The sequence below is a fragment of the Populus euphratica genome, unplaced genomic scaffold (genome assembly GCF_000495115.2).
Source record: "Populus euphratica unplaced genomic scaffold, PopEup_1.0 scaffold119.1, whole genome shotgun sequence".
Taxonomy (NCBI): Eukaryota; Viridiplantae; Streptophyta; class Magnoliopsida; order Malpighiales; family Salicaceae; genus Populus; species Populus euphratica.
In genome coordinates this window covers 237,080-255,796 of record NW_011500011.1, presented here as the reverse complement: position 1 = coordinate 255,796, position 18,717 = coordinate 237,080, and the positions used below count along the sequence as shown (strand labels likewise).

Genomic DNA, 18,717 nt, shown 5'->3' with positions numbered 1-18,717 from the left:
ACATCTTGATCACCCCTATATATATAAAAAAAATTCACATTGTTTACCTCTCCCTCCTACCAAACACTCTCGTTCTCTAACACATTCACCTAACAATATTAAAGTCATCATCTTTTTTATGTTTTACTTCTGATCAGGTTAGTTTCAAAATTTCTATGTGTTTCTATGGTTTGCATGGCTGGTTTTCTGCTAATCAGAGAATTATGGATATTTAATTTTTTTTATTGCATTAGATTAATCATGGGTTTTGATTGAATTTATGTTTGCTTATGCAATTTTGTGTTTCTATGATATCAGTTTTACTAATATTTAATTTTTTTAATGTTTTTGTTTATGGGGTTTTGTTTTTTATGATGTTTTAGCTGACTTGACTCCAAGTCAAGTCAATGCAGCTGCTTTTTATTTCTGTCTGTTACTGTGAATTTGGCCCAGTTCTTTCTTTTTCTTTTTGTTCATAGTTAATTTTGTGTGTGTGATAAAAAACGATAGAAAAGTTTTAATTTTTGCAATGTGGGGATTGTTTTCTTTTGATGGGGTTTTTGTTTAATGTGAAAAGAAGTGAGATGTTTAGATTTTGGCACTGGTGCTTGGTTAAAGGTTGATGGCTATGTGTGTTTGATATTGTTAGCAGTGACAGACAATGGCTGCTGTGATTGCCAAGATGTGCTAGGTTAAAGGTTGATGGTTTTTTATGTTTGATATTGTGCAGTGACAGACAATGGCTGCTATGATTGCTAATTCTCGGATTAATAGGGGTGGTGGTAATAAAATTAGGAGATTTCAAGGAGCTGGTTTGAAGTTTTCATGCCGTGAAACAAGGGAAAGAAGTAAGGAAAATAGATTCAACGAGGTAGTAGCATCGAAGGCGAGAAGGAAGATTTCATGTAAGAAAGTGGAGGTAATTCAATTGTCATCAGACAGTGATGATGATGATGACTGGTCGCCCCGAAGGAGAAAGAAGGCTTTGAATAGGAAATTGATATTAGCCCCAGAAAGTGATCTTTCAGAGAGTGATCACCAGTGCTCGCCCTCGGAAATAAGGAAAACTTTGTCTGAGCAAATTAAGGCACCCCCAGAAATTGAATTGTCAAAAACTGATGATGAGCAGTTTCTGGGAGCAAGATGGAAAGCTTCATATGAGAAAATTAAGGCAGCCTCTGAAATTGAATCTTTGAAAAATGATGATCAGTGGTGTTCAGGAACAAGAAGGAAAGCTTCAACTAAGAAAATTAAGGCAGCATCAGAAATTGAATTGTTGAGAAGTGATGATCAACGGCGCATGGGAACAAGAAGGAAAGCTTCATCCAAGAAAATTATGTTAGCTCCAGATGTTGGATTTTCGGAGAGTGGTGGTAAGTTGCCTCCAATGAGATTTGAAACCTCATCTAAGAAAATTAAGTCAGCTTCAGAAATTGAGTTGTTGAAGAGTGATGACGAGTGGTCACCGCGAGTGAGGAGAAAATCTTCATCTAAAAAAGTGAAGCCAGTTACGGTATCTGAGTTTTTGCAGAGTAATGTGGTCCAGAAGGGGCAGCAGAGCGGTTTAAACAAGCGTAGTAGAAGTAGTTCTGTAGGTGTAGATTTTGAGGGTGATTCAGAAGAGGATCTGTTAGAAGCAATTTGTGTTGTAAAAATGAGAGAGAGAAAACGAACTAGGAATTCAAGTAAGGATATAAATGAGAGAAGTCTGAAGGAGGCCAGAGAGAAAAATATAGGTTCTGTGAATTCTTCCTCATCTTCTTCTTCATCATCAGCTTCTTCTAGCTCATCAGTTTCAAAACGTGATGGTTATTGCAATGGTGTGTCTGCAGTGAGAAATGTGAAGGTATCACATCGCATCCCTTTCAGTTTGTTTTGGTGCTGCATTGAGTTATACTTTCTGTAGCCATCTGTTGGAGAGAGTGGCCCCTGTTATACTGCATTTCATTTTTGTAGCTGAATGATGCTGACTTTTCTTGCTTCAAACAGGTCAAAGGACAAGATATCGAAAGATGTCACCAGTGCATGAAAAAAGAAAGAATAGTCGTTGTCCTTTGTAAGAAATGTAATAGAGTGTACTGCGTACAGTGCATCAAACAATGGTAAATTTTCTAATGACAAACCAATTATCCAACGTGATTTGTTTTGTCTAGATGAACTTAGATATCCTTTTGTTTCTTATATTATCTCATTTGGTGTATATAGGTATCCTGAGATGACAGAAGGGCAATTTGCAAAACGATGCCCATTTTGTCGTAAAAAATGCAATTGCAATGTGTGTTTGCACTCAAGCGGGTTGATTAAGGTTGGTCCTGTGCTCATGTCCCTCTTTGCTTGTGATCTGTGAGGATATTTAAAGTTAAAAAGAAGAAAAAGAAGTGAAAGCTGCATCATGTTAAATACTTGACATATCAGCAGTTGGAGGAGTATTTTTATTGCTGAAAGTTACGTTGGATGTTTTTCACTCGTTCCTAAGTAGTCCATCATGTTTCTTGTCTCCAGACATCAAAAAGGGATATCACCAACAGTGAAAAGGTTCAGCATCTGCATTATATGATCAAGTTGTTGCTTCCTTTTCTGGAACAAATCTGTGATGAACAAACTGAAGAAATGCAGATTGAGGCCGGCATTCGAGGTATCCTCTGTTTCCATGACAGAATTTGATGTGATCAAATGAGTTCTTCTGTTAAACTTCTTTTTGCTGATAGCTTTTTGATGTGCTTGTGGCAACCAGGCTGCCCATTTGATATAGCTGAGAACTTTTGCTACAGTGATGAGCGTGTATATTGGTACGCTCCTTCTCTCCACTGAACAAGTAATTACCTTTTGATTTTAGTCACTCAATTAAAGTTCATTCACTGCATTTCTTTTCGGGATTGTGGAGCAGCAATCACTGCGCCACTTCTATCATTGACTTTCACCGCAGCTGTCCAAAATGTTCTTATGAACTGTGCCTTAGTTGTTGTCGAGAGATTCGTAAGGGAAGCCTTTCAAGACGTGCTGAAAAGAAGTTTTGGTATGTTGATAGAGGCTCTGGTTATATGCATGGTGGAGATCCACAACCTTGTCATTCCCAAAATCCTTATGATCACATTGAGCCTCTAGTTCTATCATGGAATGCCAATGAAGATGGTAGCATTTCTTGCCCGTCAAATGAAATGGGTGGTTGTGGTGATTGTGCATTGGAGCTAAAGCATATCCTTCCGCCAAGACAGGTTGCAGAGTTGAAAAGGAAGGCAGCAGAATTATTGGAAATTTGTGGCACTGAACAGGCAAGTTTGATGTGCAAGTGCAATGAAACAGGGAAAGGACTGTTAAGAAGAGCAGCTTTCAGGGAAGGATCTGAGGACAATTACTTGTATTGTCCTGCTTCAAAGGATATTCTTGAGGATGAAAAACTTTTTCACTTCCAAAAGCACTGGGCTAAAGGTGAGCCAGTTATAGTTTGTGATGTTCTTGAGGAGACAACTCATCTGAGCTGGGAGCCGATGGTCATGTGGCGTGCACTATGTGAAAATGTGGATTCAGATATTAGTTCAAAGATGTCTGAAGTGAAGGCTATTGATTGTTTGGCATGTTGCGAGGTTTAGCTCCACCATCCTTCCCTGCACTTATTTTTCAGCCAGGAACACTTGTCAAAGCCATTTGGATGACAGAATGAGCAAAATCATCTGTTTTGCTTTATGAGTGATGGAAAAGAAATATGTTCTGCTCATATACTTTCTGAATTTCTTACTCTAAACTTGTTATATTTTACATTAACTCACAGAATGCTGACTTTGTAAGAATATTCAGGTGGAGATTAATACCCGACAGTTTTTTAAAGGCTATATGGAAGGGAGAACATATCATAACTTTTGGCCTGAGATGCTTAAGCTGAAGGACTGGCCTCCATGTGATAAATTTGAAAAACTTTTGCCACGCCATTGTGATGAGTTTATCAGAGCACTGCCATTTCAAGAATACAGTGATCCAAATGCTGGAATCCTGAATGTTGCTGCGAAGTTTCCTGAAGAAAAGCTGAAACCAGACTTGGGTCCAAAAACTTATATTGCATATGGTACAAGAGAAGAGCTTGGAAGAGGGGACTCGGTGACCAAGCTTCACTGTGATATGGCAGATGCGGTACATTTTATTTTGTGTACAATTTATTTCGTGTAGTAAAAGATGGTTATTTGAATGGTGAGCAATTCCGTGTGCCAAAAACTGTTATTTATCTAATCTCAAATTTCTGTTGAGTATATGCATCCTGGTGTCCAAGAATAAATTTAAGTGGGCTCCTACAGTTCCAAGCAAATTTGTCCTCTTATCACATAAATCACAGGAATCGATAGGTTTGCCGGTTTAAATTATATTATATTCCTTTCAGTTTAAGATGACATAGCAGAATTTGCCTTTTGGTTGTAGAATGTGCTGTTTACTTGGGAGCATCGGGTTCTTTATTAGGCAAAGAAAGCTGACGGTCCAAGTATTTGACTTTTGTGTGCATCAGCTAAAGTGATTCGTATCTCTATTGCAATATTGTGCTTTGAATTGCATTTCTGTGCTGATGTCTCAAATGTCTATTATCGAACAAAAATATTCCCTTTCAATTTTCATACCAACTTTCTATGAATTTGTGTTCCAAATTTGCATAATGGGCAGCAATTTAGAGTTTTACTGGAGCAAGCTTTGAGCTCTGAAGGTGCTTGGCATTCAAGAGGCCAGAACTTGGAATGCAGTGATTGTTCATAAGACATCATTTATACTTGTTGATTTCTTGTCATACTTTTTTTTTTTCTAATTAAGGGAAAATTGTTCTCTGATGCAGGTGAATATTTTGACACAAACTGCCGATGTACTATTAAGTGAAGCACAACGCTCTGCCATTGAGCAGTTGAAAATGAAGCACAGGGAACAGGATGAGAAGGAACATTTAGAAAATGACAAGGTAGACAATCCTCACATTGAACTTGATCAGGGAAATGATAGTTTGAAAGAAGAGATTGATGTCTCAGAAATTAGAGGGCCACAGCCGCAGCCCTCTGAAATTAATGAAGAACTAAAGAACTCTGAAGATGTGTTCAGAGGAGCTGCACTTTCTGGTTTACCCACAGAAGGGGAGACAGCGGACACAGCAGGTGGTAGCGCTTTGTGGGACATTTTCAGGAGGGAGGATGTTCCCAAGTTAGAGGAATATCTTAGAAAGCACTTCAAAGAATTCAGGCACACTTTCTGTGCCCCCGTAGAACAGGTATATTCTATGGTTCTCTCTTGTCTTTTTTTTTTTCAGCCTTGTTCGTTGTCATTGTACCAAAAATTAACTGGTTACAAGTAGGTCGATCATCCAATTCATGACCAATGTTTCTATTTAAATTTGGAGCATAAAAGGAAATTGAAGGAGGAATTCGGTGAGTAATTGTAAAACACTGGTTTTATTTGCTTTTGACGTTTTAGGTCCAATGTATTCTGTATGGTTTGTTAATCACTTTGATTCGTTTACACGCCAGGAGTTGAAGCCTGGACATTTGAACAAAGAGTTGGAGAGGCTGTTTTTATACCCGCTGGATGCCCACACCAAGTTAGGAATCTTCAGGTGCGTCCTTAGACTCCATTTTCCTTCTTCAAACATGTAAAGGTTTTGTTATTAACTATAAACTAAAAAAGAAATGGTTTTACTATCCCTCTTCTTGCAACATTATATTCATTCGAGTGGTGTTTTGTTTTCATTTTTTTTTAATATAAGATTTGTTTTTTTATTGAGTTATCGTATTTTTATAATATAGATTCTAAATTTGATAGGTTAATTTAATTGGCTTGAATTTTTTTAATTATTTTTTTAATTTTATAATTTAATATTAAGTTGATTGAGAATTAAACTTTATTTTGTTTATTTTCTATTATATTATTTCATCTTGTTGACTTAGGAATAATACTTAATGAATTAATTTGAGTTGATACAAGTTGGTTTTTGTGTTTTTTATAATTTATTTTTTTCAATTTCATTATCCAACATTGAGTCAGTTAAGAATTAAATTTTATAATCTAATTTAATTTGCTTTCGGTGAGGATATTTTGTTCTTTTGATCAAAGTTATGGGTTTTGGTATATTTAACTATAGTTAAATCAAGTCATTTTTTTATTTTTTTTTTAAGAAATTATCTCAGTTTCATGATTTGAATTATGGTTTTTTCAACGTTGGATTTTTTTTTTAGTTATTCTTATTTTATAACCTAAGTCACAAGTTTTGTTGATTAACCTAATTGACTTAGTGTTTTTTAATCGATTTTTTTTTTCAATTTCATCATTTAATATTGTGTTTAATTAAAAATTAAACTTCATGATTTGTTTTGGTTTACTTTTTATTAGGTTATTCTGATCTAATGACCTGGGCATAATGTTTAATGGGTAACTCAATTTGACTTCACTTATTTTTATGTTATTTTTTAATTAAAATTGATATAAATTTTATGATTCAATAATTGCTCCAACATAACTGATTAAGAATTAAATTTTATAATTTGCTTTGATTTATTTTTGGTGTTCTAAGTCTCATAACTAAAGTTGTGGATAATCAAAGTTGTGGATTTAATCAATCTTAGTTAAATCAATTTTTATTTTTCATTCTATTAAGTTATTTCAAATTGATTACTCAAGTAATGAGTTTAGCGAATTAACTTAGGTTATTTTTTATTTTTAATTTTAATTTTATCTTTTAATATTGAGCTAATTAGGGATTGAAATTTGTAATTTGTTTTGATTTGTTTTCCATGAGGTTATATTAGTTTTTTTACTTGAGTCATGGGTTTGATATGTTAACTTATGGTTTTTAGGTCATTTTTAATGGTTTTTTTTTCTTTTTAAAATCATCTTTCAACATTGGGTTAATTGATAATTAAACTTAATAATTTGTTTTGATTTACTTTCTATGAAATTATTATAGTTTCATAACTTAGGTCGCTGATTTGACATCTTAAACTGAGTTGACTCAAGTTAATACATTATGTTGTTATTTTAATATTAAAAAAGGATGTCATCTTAATTTTTTTTTTGGTTAAACAATGTTTTTATGGGTTGTATAAGTTTTTTTGTGGACATGTCAAGTCAATCAATTTACATTGGGTCAACATTCACATGATTAGAAATTTTTTATTAACATCTAAATATGTGTTGTTGTTCAAGAAAGATTTGACATAACTGACATCGTAGTGCGCATCAATACTCTAAATATAAACTAAAAAAGAAGGGGGTTATATTGTACCCCCTCACAAAGAGTTATTTATTGTTATAATGTATTGATTTCTTTTTTTTTTATTCTTTGTTTTGATTTTATTTTTTCAATTAATTTTTTTTATTTTACTTTTTAATATTAGATTTGTTTTTTTATTGAGTTATTACTCTTCATTAGTCAATTTTTTTAATTAACTTTTCTTTTGAAATTTCATATGTTAATATTGAGTTAATTAAGAATTAGGCTTTGTGATTTATTTTGTTACTTTCTATTATGTTATTTCAACTTTATGCCATAAGAATAGTACTTAATGGATTAATTTAAATTGACTTAAATTGTTTTTTGTGTTGTTTTTAATTGATTTTTAAAAAAATTTCATTATTCAATAATAGGAAAGTTGAGAATTGAATTTTATAATATGTTTTAATTTGCTTTCTATTGAAAATCTTACTTTTATGATCAAGGTCATAAGTTTTGGTATATTTAACCTTAGTTAAATTAGGTCATTTGTTTTTATTTTTTTTATAAGAGTTTCTCACTCTTTTATCGATTTTATTGAATTGAATTTTTTAATGACCACGAGTCTTTCAATATTGGATTTGTTTTTTATTAGGTTATCTTTATCTTATGACTCGGATTACAGGTTTAATTGGTTAACTCAATGGACTCAGTTTTGTGTTTTGTTTTTCTAATTGATTTTTTTTAATTTCATTATTTAGTATTCTCTTTGATTATGAATTAAGTTTTATGATTTATTAGTTTTTTTTTATTATGTTATGGCAATTTCATGACCCGGTATTTAGTAGGTTAATCTAGGTTGACTTAACTTGTTTTTTTAATTAATGTTTTTACAAATTTCATCATCCAATATTAGGTCTGACAAATGCGTTTAAAAAATAAGTTTTATAATTTATTTTGATTTATTTTTTACAAAACTATTTCAATCCCATGATAAAAGTCATAGATATGGTAGGTTGGTCTATGTTAAATCATGTTACTTTTTAATTTTTTATGAGAGTGTATCGATCTAATAACTTAAATCATAGGTTTAATTAATTAATATGAATTATTTTTATATTATTTTTAATTGATTTTTTAATCATATCCTCCAATATTGAGCTGATTGAGGATTAAAATTTATAATTTGTATTAATTTGTTTTTCATGGGGTTATCTCAGTCTTATAATTTGAGTTGTGGGTTTGATATGTTAACTCGAGTTGCTTTTTAGATTTTTTTTAATTGATTTATTTTTTAATTTTATGATTCAATATTAGATTTATTGAGAATTAAGTAATATAATTTATTTTAATTTTTTTACGGGGTTATTAGTCTCATGATTGATGAATTTAAAATTTTAACTAATATTAATTTAAGTTAATTCAATATATTTTTATTTTAATATTAAAAAATTATTTTTTATATTTTTTAATCAAATTATATTTTTAACATTTTTTTTTTACAAGTTACATTAAATCAATTTTCACAATATAATCTATATCATGCGAAACTAATTTGCCCTTTCTTTTTGTACAAAGTAAAAGTGTTATCTCACATTAACCGCTGCTAGAGTGATGAGACAAAGTAATCACCGCCATTGAATTGTGGGCCCCTCTATTTTATGTCCCGCAAATTAAAGTCTGAATATGTTACGCCATGATTGTGTTATCATGTTGTAATGTGTTTTTTTTTATATAAAAATATTTTAAAATAATTTGTTTTTAAATTTTTTATATTGACATTTAAAAAAAATATTAATTTAATATTTTATAAAATATGTTTTTAAAACATATTCAAATATTATTCCAAACATGAAAATAAAGTATGCCTTACCCTGTCGATCTTTCCTTGGCTGGACAGAAGAACAAAACCGTGTCAATCTAACCAACAACGATACAACAATAGAAAGACAATGATGCAGTAGGATTTTTAAGAAAAAAATGTTTTTGATGTTTTTATTTTCTTTCTATTTAGTTTAGAAAATAAAATATTGAAATTTATAATTTAATTTTTCTTTTCTTGGTTTAAGAATCCATTAATTATGGATTGAGATTTTTTTTCCTATTTAAGGCAGACTTAATTATTTCCTATTTAGTTTTGGAAAGTAATTTCCTTTATAATTTATTTTTTTCTATTTAGTTTAGGAAATCAAATATTGAAATTGATAAATTTTTTTCTTAGTTTAGGAATCCTTAAAATAACTCAATAATTGTTGAATGAGATTCTTTTCCCTTTTAAGGTAGGCTTAAAACTAGTATAAATAAAATTATTTAGCTTGTATTTTAGCAAAATATATCACTTTTTTATTTTTTGAATAAAATAATGAATTAGGGTTCTATGTGATAACCCTATTCAACTTCAATTCTCTTTTTCTAGCTTGTTATCTTCTTGTTTGTGTTTCTATCTATATCAGCTAGTGTCAAAGTTTAATGATTTTTGATGGTTTTGGTTAGAAGTCATAAAGCACGTTTATAAGAGCTTAATAATTTTTGGTGATTAATTGTTATATGTTTATAAGAGCTCAATAATTCTTGGTGATTAATTGTTATATGTTATTGAATAACCATAACTAGAAGAGGTCGCAAAGTAGGACTTGTTTGTTTATAAAGGGATGAGAGGTTTCCCTCGAGAAATACACGTTCAAGAGCTAGTGATAGAAGACTTATAGAGACAAATTGCAAAATTGAAAAGAAATGTCAAAGAACTGGTATAAAAGATATGTAGAGATAGATTGTAAAATTAACCTGTAAGTTTGCAAAGGTGAGAAGCTTGGGAGGTTGTGAGAAGATTAATCACATATTTATGGTTAATTTTGAGAACTTGTTTTAAAAAAATGAGCAGAGGAAACAATTTCTTCATTAGGAAATAAAAGATTTTAATGATTCTAGTTCTTTTTTTTAAATCAACACTAAATTTTGACAAGGATGATGAAGATGATGTTGAAGTAGAAGAACTAGATGTAATTTTCTTGGTTTATGATAATTATAATAAGAAACCAAATTAGATGTGATTATAGAAGTGATTTTTGATGAATCACATTGCGAAGGATATGGATTTTGGAATTGATAAGGTTAAAATAATGAAGAGGATTTTCAAATCTTCTTTTAACTCCAAGATTGGTTTTATTGTTACGGAGTTTGAGTATGTTGTTAATAGATATGATGTTTCTAATGAAAAGGTTGAGCACGTAACTAGTTGGAAACTTTTGATTGAATATCTATGAGATTGATGCTAAGATGTTAGGAACACAATGAAATGGATCACACATAAAAGAATGTTCATAAAAATATTCATGGTTGATTATAGTTTGTGACTAGGGTATGAACTTAGGACAAGTTCAATATCGAGGAGATTGATGATGAGCTTTTTTGGGAAAATAAATATATTCCTTAATTTTATGGTTTTTTTTATTTTTTTTTCATGTGTATTATCATGCTTTTTTTAAAATCTATTTGAAGGGAATAGTTTTTTTTATTTTTGTCAATTCAGTTTTACTAGGATTTCCTAGTTTTTTCTTTATAAGGGATTGTAATAGTCTTTTAGCAAGTGAAAACTTTTATAAATAAAAATTAAGTATTTTAGGAGTCTTCCCCTATTTATTGTGTTTTTTTAAGGGTTTTGACTTGTAACAAACCTATTATTTTTCATTCCAGCTCATGTCAAAAAAACTCTTGGTATATGATTTTTTTTTCTCCACTCCAAACTCCATATTGTAATGATCCAATACTTATCTTTTTACACCAATAATAAATATTTGCTTGTGTCAATCATACAAAAACAATAATTGTTTACGATAAAACAAGAGAAGCCAAAATCAATCAAGTACAATGAAATTGACTACGTTGAAAGAGTCTTGTTCAATGAAGAGGATTAAAGAAACAATTGACTAGCTAACCAAGCAACCAAGAGTTATGATTGATCATGGGAAAGCGATCGATTACAAGAGTTTGAATGCGCACCAAGAACTAGAAAACTTAATTCTATTTAAAGTGCAAGTCCTTAATGAAATAACTAATTAGAAGTCACATATTAGCTTGAGATTCACTTGAATATTAATTAAAGACGAGTTTAGTTTATATTAGGATTCAATAAAGTTTATTATATGATATCAATATTTATATAAAATTAGAGTTATATTTTTTAGATATGATTCCAACTTTATACAAGCTTTTCGTTTATTCTTTTACACCTATTTTCTACCATATACTTGTTGGTGGACAACACAAATAATATTTTTAAGGTTCGAGGTTCGGTATCCTTATATTTTGTATGATTTTATGGGCTTACCACGTGCTTTCCTCCAAGATTAAGTTTGTAATTATAACTTCTTCTAGGTGAAATGAAGAAACATAATTCAAATAGCATAATTGATCCAAAAGTATTTAGATTTTGACTCGAGTGGCTCATGCTTTACCAACTTAACAAAATTGTTATGAAGACTTGGTCTCCCATATTATTACTATACTAGATATATTGGCAAAATTCGTTGGAACCTATACATCTACGTGTGATTCCACTAAAATTTTATGTTTACTAACATTATCATTTTATGTTCATAAAATTAGTGTTAAGCATTTCACAAAACCAATTAGGTAAACCAAACAAAATTAATGTTTTTTTTTAATTATAGAGGACTTGGTTTTGTGTTGTTTAGTTTTTTCAAGAAATGGAAGAAATAAATAAGTTGTCAAAAAATCCATCAATTAGTAAAAATGAGAAATTTTAAACATATCAATTGGCAAATTCATAGGTTTAATTCTTATTAGATGTATATTGACACGATTAAAAGTTGATGTTTTATCCCAAGTGCAGGAATATTGCGGTAATAAATAACCCGGCAACACCGAGGTAGAACCATAGGGAGGTCAACTATATAAATTATAAATAATATATATAATAAAACAAAGAATTTAAAAGGACTTTGACATTTGAGATTAATGTGAGGATTAAACAAAGATAAATGAATTGTCAATGTTAAAAAATTCACTAATAGTATTTTAAATTAATATAAACTATTTTTATTATTCAATTAAAAATCATAAACAAAGCAAGTTCTAATCGAATTATAAATTATTAATAAGTTTATATTAATTATCTTATTTGAGTAATGTCAATGCTTGTAAATGTGATCAGGTATTAATGGTAATTACTTATGTTAACAACAAATCAAGTTTCATTTATAACAGAAGTGTTAGTTATAACATATAATTAGTTATGAAATGATCAAATATTTGTTATACTAAGAGTTGTACAACACAAATTTATATCAACCATTTAACAAGTAAGATATTAAGACCAAGTAAAATAACAAATACAAAATATGTTAGTTTCAAATATTAAAATTTATGTTGAGTTTATTCTATATTTATTCTTACACCATTAGTGTATCTTTTTCACCGTGATAAAATAAACTTAACTAAACATAATGAAGATAAAAAACATAAATAAACAAAATAAAAATATAATAATGATATACATTCACTAAGTAAAGGAAAGGAAAGGAAAAACATAAACAAGAGATTAATATAACATGAAATAAAACTTTGAACATTAAAAATACAAAGAAAAAAAGCAAGAGTTAGATCTTAATTTGAAAATCAAGATGTTTAAATGTATAATAAATGCCTCCTTTTATAAGTTAAGATTTGAAACTATTAATTTAATGATTAATTATTGAGTGAGTGAGTTATCTTTTGACTTAGTGACAATCATTATCTTCTTGTATGAATAAAATGTCATTGTTAATATCAGAATTTGAACAGATAGTCTTTATAAAAGTTCTGGGCATTTGTCTCAGCTTTATAACAAAACAAGAATGAGCTTATTTAAACTTCTAGAACTCGAGATATGGGCTGAATAGATTTTTTGTTGTTACAATTTAAGTTTGAAAACTATTGTTTTGAATCTTTAACTCTTATGAAAATTTTAGGCTTATATCTTAACTTTCCATCCATATAAAGCAGATTTAAATCTAAGTTCTACAATTTCAATTATGATCTAATAATTAAATGGTGTTCTAGTTTAAATTGAACTATCATCTCTTCTTCAAGCTTAACTTTTTTTTTTTGTTTTCTTAATTTTAATAGTTAAACAAATCCATCAATCTTTTGAATTATGAAACATACCTGTATTTAAAATGAGTATTTAGCATAAATTAAAGATATTTTATATTATCAAACTTGTTATTATAAAACATGTTTAAGTTAAGGAATTTAATGATACTTTAAGTAAAATATGATGATATAAAATCTTGATAAAAATATACTTTTAAATACTAATTACATGTACCTTCCAATAAATCTAATAAGATTGATTCTATTAATAAAATCTCATCATCCATGCATTACAAATTGATGTGGTATATTCAAATCATAATATTTCAATGATGATGTTATATATATCATGGAAACAAAATTCATCAAATTCAAGAAAATAATAACTAAGAAAAAAATGGTTGAAAATCAACATACTATAAAATATTGAGCTAGGCTATTTATGAACCACTACACCTCTTTTTGGTGGTGATTACTCTATACATGTATTTCAACAAAAAGCTTTATTAGGCTCAACTCACGTCTAAGAACCATAACATGTAAGATACAAATGTTATCAATTAAATATATTTATAAAAAACAACTAATAAAAAATGGATGTAATAAAAAAAAATCTCACCATCTGCTTCACATGTAAAATTGACACGTCTAAAAGATTGATATCTTCTTTCAAGTATAAGAATGTCAAAGTAATAAATAACCTGATAAGACCGGGGTCTAACCACAAGAAGGTTAATTATATAAATTATAAATAATAATAATAAAGAAGGGGGGAGGAGGAGGATTAATATGATGATTAAACAATAATAAAAAAATAAATGTTAAGGTTAGAGGATCCACTAATTATATTTTAAACAATATAATTTAATTTTTTTATTATTCAACTAGAAACCACACACAAAGAAGATTTCAATCAGATTATAAGTTGTTAGCATGATTATATTAGTCATCTTATTCAAATAATATTAATACTTGTAAATGTTATTAGATTCATGATTATAACTTATATTAGCAACAAATCAAGTTTTTTTTATAGTACAAGTGTTGGTTATACCATACAGTTGACCATGAAATATCAAATATTTATTGTACAATAATATTAATACTTGTAAATGTTGTTAAATTTATGATTATAACTTATATTAACAACAAATCAAGTTTTTTTTTATAGCACAAGTGTTGGTTATACCATATAGTTGGCCATGAAGTACAAATATTTATTGTACCAAGTGTTACACATCATAATTCTAAATTAATCATTTAACAAGCAAAGTATTAAGAGTGAATAAGATAACAAATACAAAACATATTAGTATCAAACATTAACGTCCATGTTGAGTTTATACTATTGTAACTTTTTCACATTTACACAATAAACTTAATTAAACATAATGAAGAAAAGAAAAATATAAATAAACAATATCAGAACATTAGTAAAGGAATTGAAAAGTATAAACAAGAGATTAAAGAAAATATAAAATAAAATAAAACTTAATTATTATAAAAATACAAAAAAAAGAAATAAAGAGCACAATCTTGATCTGAAAATCAAAATGTTTAAATGCATGGTAAATTCCTTTTATAGGCCAAAATTTGAAACTATTGATTTATTGATTAATTGTTAAGTGGATGACTATATCTTGACTTGGTGATAATTCTTATCTTCTTGTCTAAACAAAATGAATAGATTGTCTTCATCTAAAAAATTATCTCAACTTTCCAACAAGAAAAATCAGTGCACTTAAACTTCTAGAACTCAATATATGGGCTGAACACTAGCAGTGTCTAGGTTGCAAGACAGATTTGGATTTCTTCGTTATTACTATAATTTGAACTTGAAAATGATCTTTTTGAATCATGGACTCTTCATGAAAGTTTTAGGCACATGTCTTAATTTTTCATCCATATAAAGTAAACATAAATCCAAGTTCTACAGCTCCAGTTATAATCCAATAACCGAATGGTGTTCCAGTTTGAACTGAACCAACATATCTTTTCTCAGCTTAGCTCTCTTTTTGTCTTCTTAATTTCAGTAGTTAAACTCATCAATCAATCCCTTGACTTATGTGATAGGCCTGCATTTAAGATTAAAATTTACCATAAATTAAAGGTATCTTATATTAGTAGATATATTATTATAAAATATATTTTAGCTAAGGAGTTATTGATACTTCAAGTGCAAAATGATAATATAAAATCTTAATAAAAATATATTTTTAAGTATTAATCAGAAATGAACAGAACAGAGTCGTCGGTATACATGGTAATGTAATTGTGAACACATCGATTTTGATTTTTCACATTAAAATGTGATCGTCACGTAAAACACACGAACATCACATGCTAAATATATTTACTGGAACTCAAAACATCATTCAACTCCTTGGCATCAATATCAATAAAAACATTCTTGATTATGTGAAATTTAAATTTTCTTCTAAGTCATTAAACAAAGCAACTCGATATAGATTAACTAACTCACCAAGTTGAACGACATAATTTCCCACGGTTAATTTACTATGACAATTAATTATGTCACAACTAATCTTACTTGACCTATGATATAACTTGATGGTGTACATTTGTGCAACAACCGATAATTTAGTGTAATTTGTGCAACTATCTCATAATGATTTGTCAAAAAATTTTAAAAGATCAAAAAACAAGGTCATATTTTCTTTAAGTTCTTTATTTATTATTGAACATTGATCATTGTTATCTATAACTCTATATATATTGCTAGAACTAAAAGTTTACCCAACCATCATTTCTATCATAATATCATGAGGAACATATGATTCTTTGTGTGCACATCACTACGGGTATTTCTCCATGATTTTTTTTATAAAAGATGCATCGTTACAACATCTAGATTGAGAAACTTTTTATTTTATACCTTTTGTATGATCATCTAATACCTATTTCCCTACTATATTTTGAATTAGACAGTATGTAACTAATAAAACCTTGAACCCACTACAATAATAGATCATTCACAACCCTTAGGTGAATTTCTATACATTCATAAATAATCATAATGATGACATATATTAATTAAATAAATTTACAAAAATGTTAATTTAACTCAAACTTATTCAATCTATTTTAATATTACTTTTAATTCATTATCAATTATCTATATAAATTTAAATTTCTACACATTTACTAAAAATTTCAACTCGGCAATAAAATTGAAAAAATATAAAACAAACTTGTTAAATAAGATATTATTTATTTTATCACAAAACACCGAAATCAAAAATTCAACATAAGTTTTACCAACTTACAAAGAAATATGAATTTTAAAAAATCTAAAACAAACCCTAACACATACAAATTACAAATTCATACAACAAATTTATATGAGAAAAAAACTATAAAATAAGTAAATATTCAAACAATATATATATATATATATACATATATATATGCAAAAAAATAATTTAAAATTGAGTTCAAATAAAAAAAGATAAATTTGCTTACTTAAAGTAAAAAATTCTTAATAAAATTTGAATTAGAACATGAATGTTGACAAACTTAGTGTATTGTAGTTAGATTTGTTGTGGAATATTAAATTGTGGTTAGATTAGAGGTGGTTTTTGTTGTAGAAAAATGCATAAAAAAAGAGAAATAAAAAAGGTAGGTTGATTGCTAAATCATAAATGAAATATTAATAACAAAATTATTTTTTCAGTAACTCCATCAATCATTTCAGTAGTAAAAATATTACGTCACTGTGTAATTTATCTTTTTTGAATCTCTTTGTAATACTAACACGACTAAAAGATTGATATCTTCTCTCAGGTGTAGGAGTATCGAAATAATAAATAACCTGAAAAGATCAGGGTTGAACCACGGGAAGGTAAATTATACAAATTATAAATAACAATAATACAATAACAATAACACCAACAATAATTATAGTAATAACAACAAATATAATAATAATAATAATAATAATAATAATAATAATAATAATAATAATAATAATAATAAAGAAAAAGATGAAGATGAGAACTTTGAAATGGAATATTAACGTAAAGATTTAACAATGATAGCAATAAATATCAACGTTAGAGGATTCACTAATGGTATATCAAACAAGTATAGTATAAATCAATTGAAAACCACACACAAAGGAGGTTCCAATTAGATTATAGATTGTTAACATGATTACATTGGTCATCTTATTCAATTAATGCTAATATTTGTAAATCTCATCAAGCATTCATGATTATAATTTATGTTAACAACAAATCAAGTTCCTTTCATAGCTCAGGTGTCGGTTATACCATACAGTATGGGCTATAAAAGTGTCAAGCATTTGTTGTACCAAGTGTTATACAACATAGATCAAGATTAGTCATTTAACAAGTAAAGTATTAAAGAGTGAACAAGATAACAAATACAAAACATGTTAGTATCAAACATTAATGTCCATATTAAGTTTACACTATACTTATTCTTACACCATTAGTGTAACCTTTTCACCTTGACATAATAAACTTAGTTAGATATAATAAAAGAAAGAAAAATAAATAAACAAAATAAGAACATAAATAAGATAAGAGTTAACTAAGTAAATAAAAGAAAATGAAAGGCATAAACTTGATATTAATGAAAACAAAGTATAAACATTACAAAAAATACAAAGAAAAAAAGCAAGGGCATAATCTTGATCTGGAGATCAAGATACCTAAATGCATGATAAATGTCTTCTTTTATAGGCTAAAATTAGGAATTATTGATTTGATGACTAATTGATAAGTGGGTGACCAACTCTTGACTTGGTGACAATCCTTATCTTCTCTTGTCTGCCCAAAACATCATTGATAACATTAAAATTGGAACCACTTGAAAACATGAAAGTTGTAGATAATTGTCTCAACTGTCTTGTGTAAAAAATTCAGATCATTTGGACTTTTAGAACTCCAGATATGGGTCAAACACTAAATAGTGCTTGAGCTGAAAGACAGATTCAGACTTCTTTGTTGTTGCTCCAATTTGAACTTAAAAATAATCTTTTTAGATCTTAGGCTCCATATAAAAGTTGTAGGCCTATGTTTTACCTTTTCCATCCATATAAAATGGACCTAAATTTGAGATTTACAGCTCCAGATATAATTCAATTACCGAACAGTGTTTCAATTTGGACTGCACCGGCATCTCTTTTCGGAGTTTAGCCATCTCTTTGTCCTTTCAATTTCAGTTCTTAAATTTATCAATCAATTATTTCATTTATGTGATAGGCCTACATTTAAAATAAATATTTACTACAAATTAAAGGTATTTTATATTATTAGATATGTTATTATAAAACATGCTTTAGTTAAGGAGTTATTGATACTTCAAGTGCAAAATGATGATATAAAACTTTAATAAAAATACACTTTTAAATACTAACTAAATACCTTTTGTAATTCCCTTGATATATACTAAGAAAAGTTTTTTATATTGTATGACTTTTTTTTCTATTT

The 18,717-nt window shown here is 28.4% G+C and overlaps 1 protein-coding gene across 2 annotated transcripts in view; it reads left to right on the top strand.

The window, feature by feature from the left end:
• LOC105141455 (calcium permeable stress-gated cation channel 1-like) overlaps nucleotides 1-18,717 on the top strand; it is a 40,842-nt gene that overhangs the window by 21,219 nt on the left and 906 nt on the right. The window contains exons 13-22 of one of the 2 annotated variants that reach the window (XM_011048682.1): nucleotides 922-1,825; nucleotides 1,969-2,081; nucleotides 2,185-2,284; nucleotides 2,482-2,614; nucleotides 2,714-2,768; nucleotides 2,867-3,563; nucleotides 3,775-4,104; nucleotides 4,790-5,212; nucleotides 5,297-5,369; nucleotides 5,469-5,554. In XM_011048682.1, coding sequence (XP_011046984.1) covers nucleotides 922-1,825; nucleotides 1,969-2,081; nucleotides 2,185-2,284; nucleotides 2,482-2,614; nucleotides 2,714-2,768; nucleotides 2,867-3,563; nucleotides 3,775-4,104; nucleotides 4,790-5,212; nucleotides 5,297-5,369; nucleotides 5,469-5,554 — 2,914 coding nt within the window. Of the gene's footprint in view, nucleotides 1-921; nucleotides 1,826-1,968; nucleotides 2,082-2,184; nucleotides 2,285-2,481; nucleotides 2,615-2,713; nucleotides 2,769-2,866; nucleotides 3,564-3,774; nucleotides 4,105-4,789; nucleotides 5,213-5,296; nucleotides 5,370-5,468; nucleotides 5,555-18,717 lie in introns of those variants that run through there. The other variant, XM_011048683.1, reaches the window with a different exon arrangement.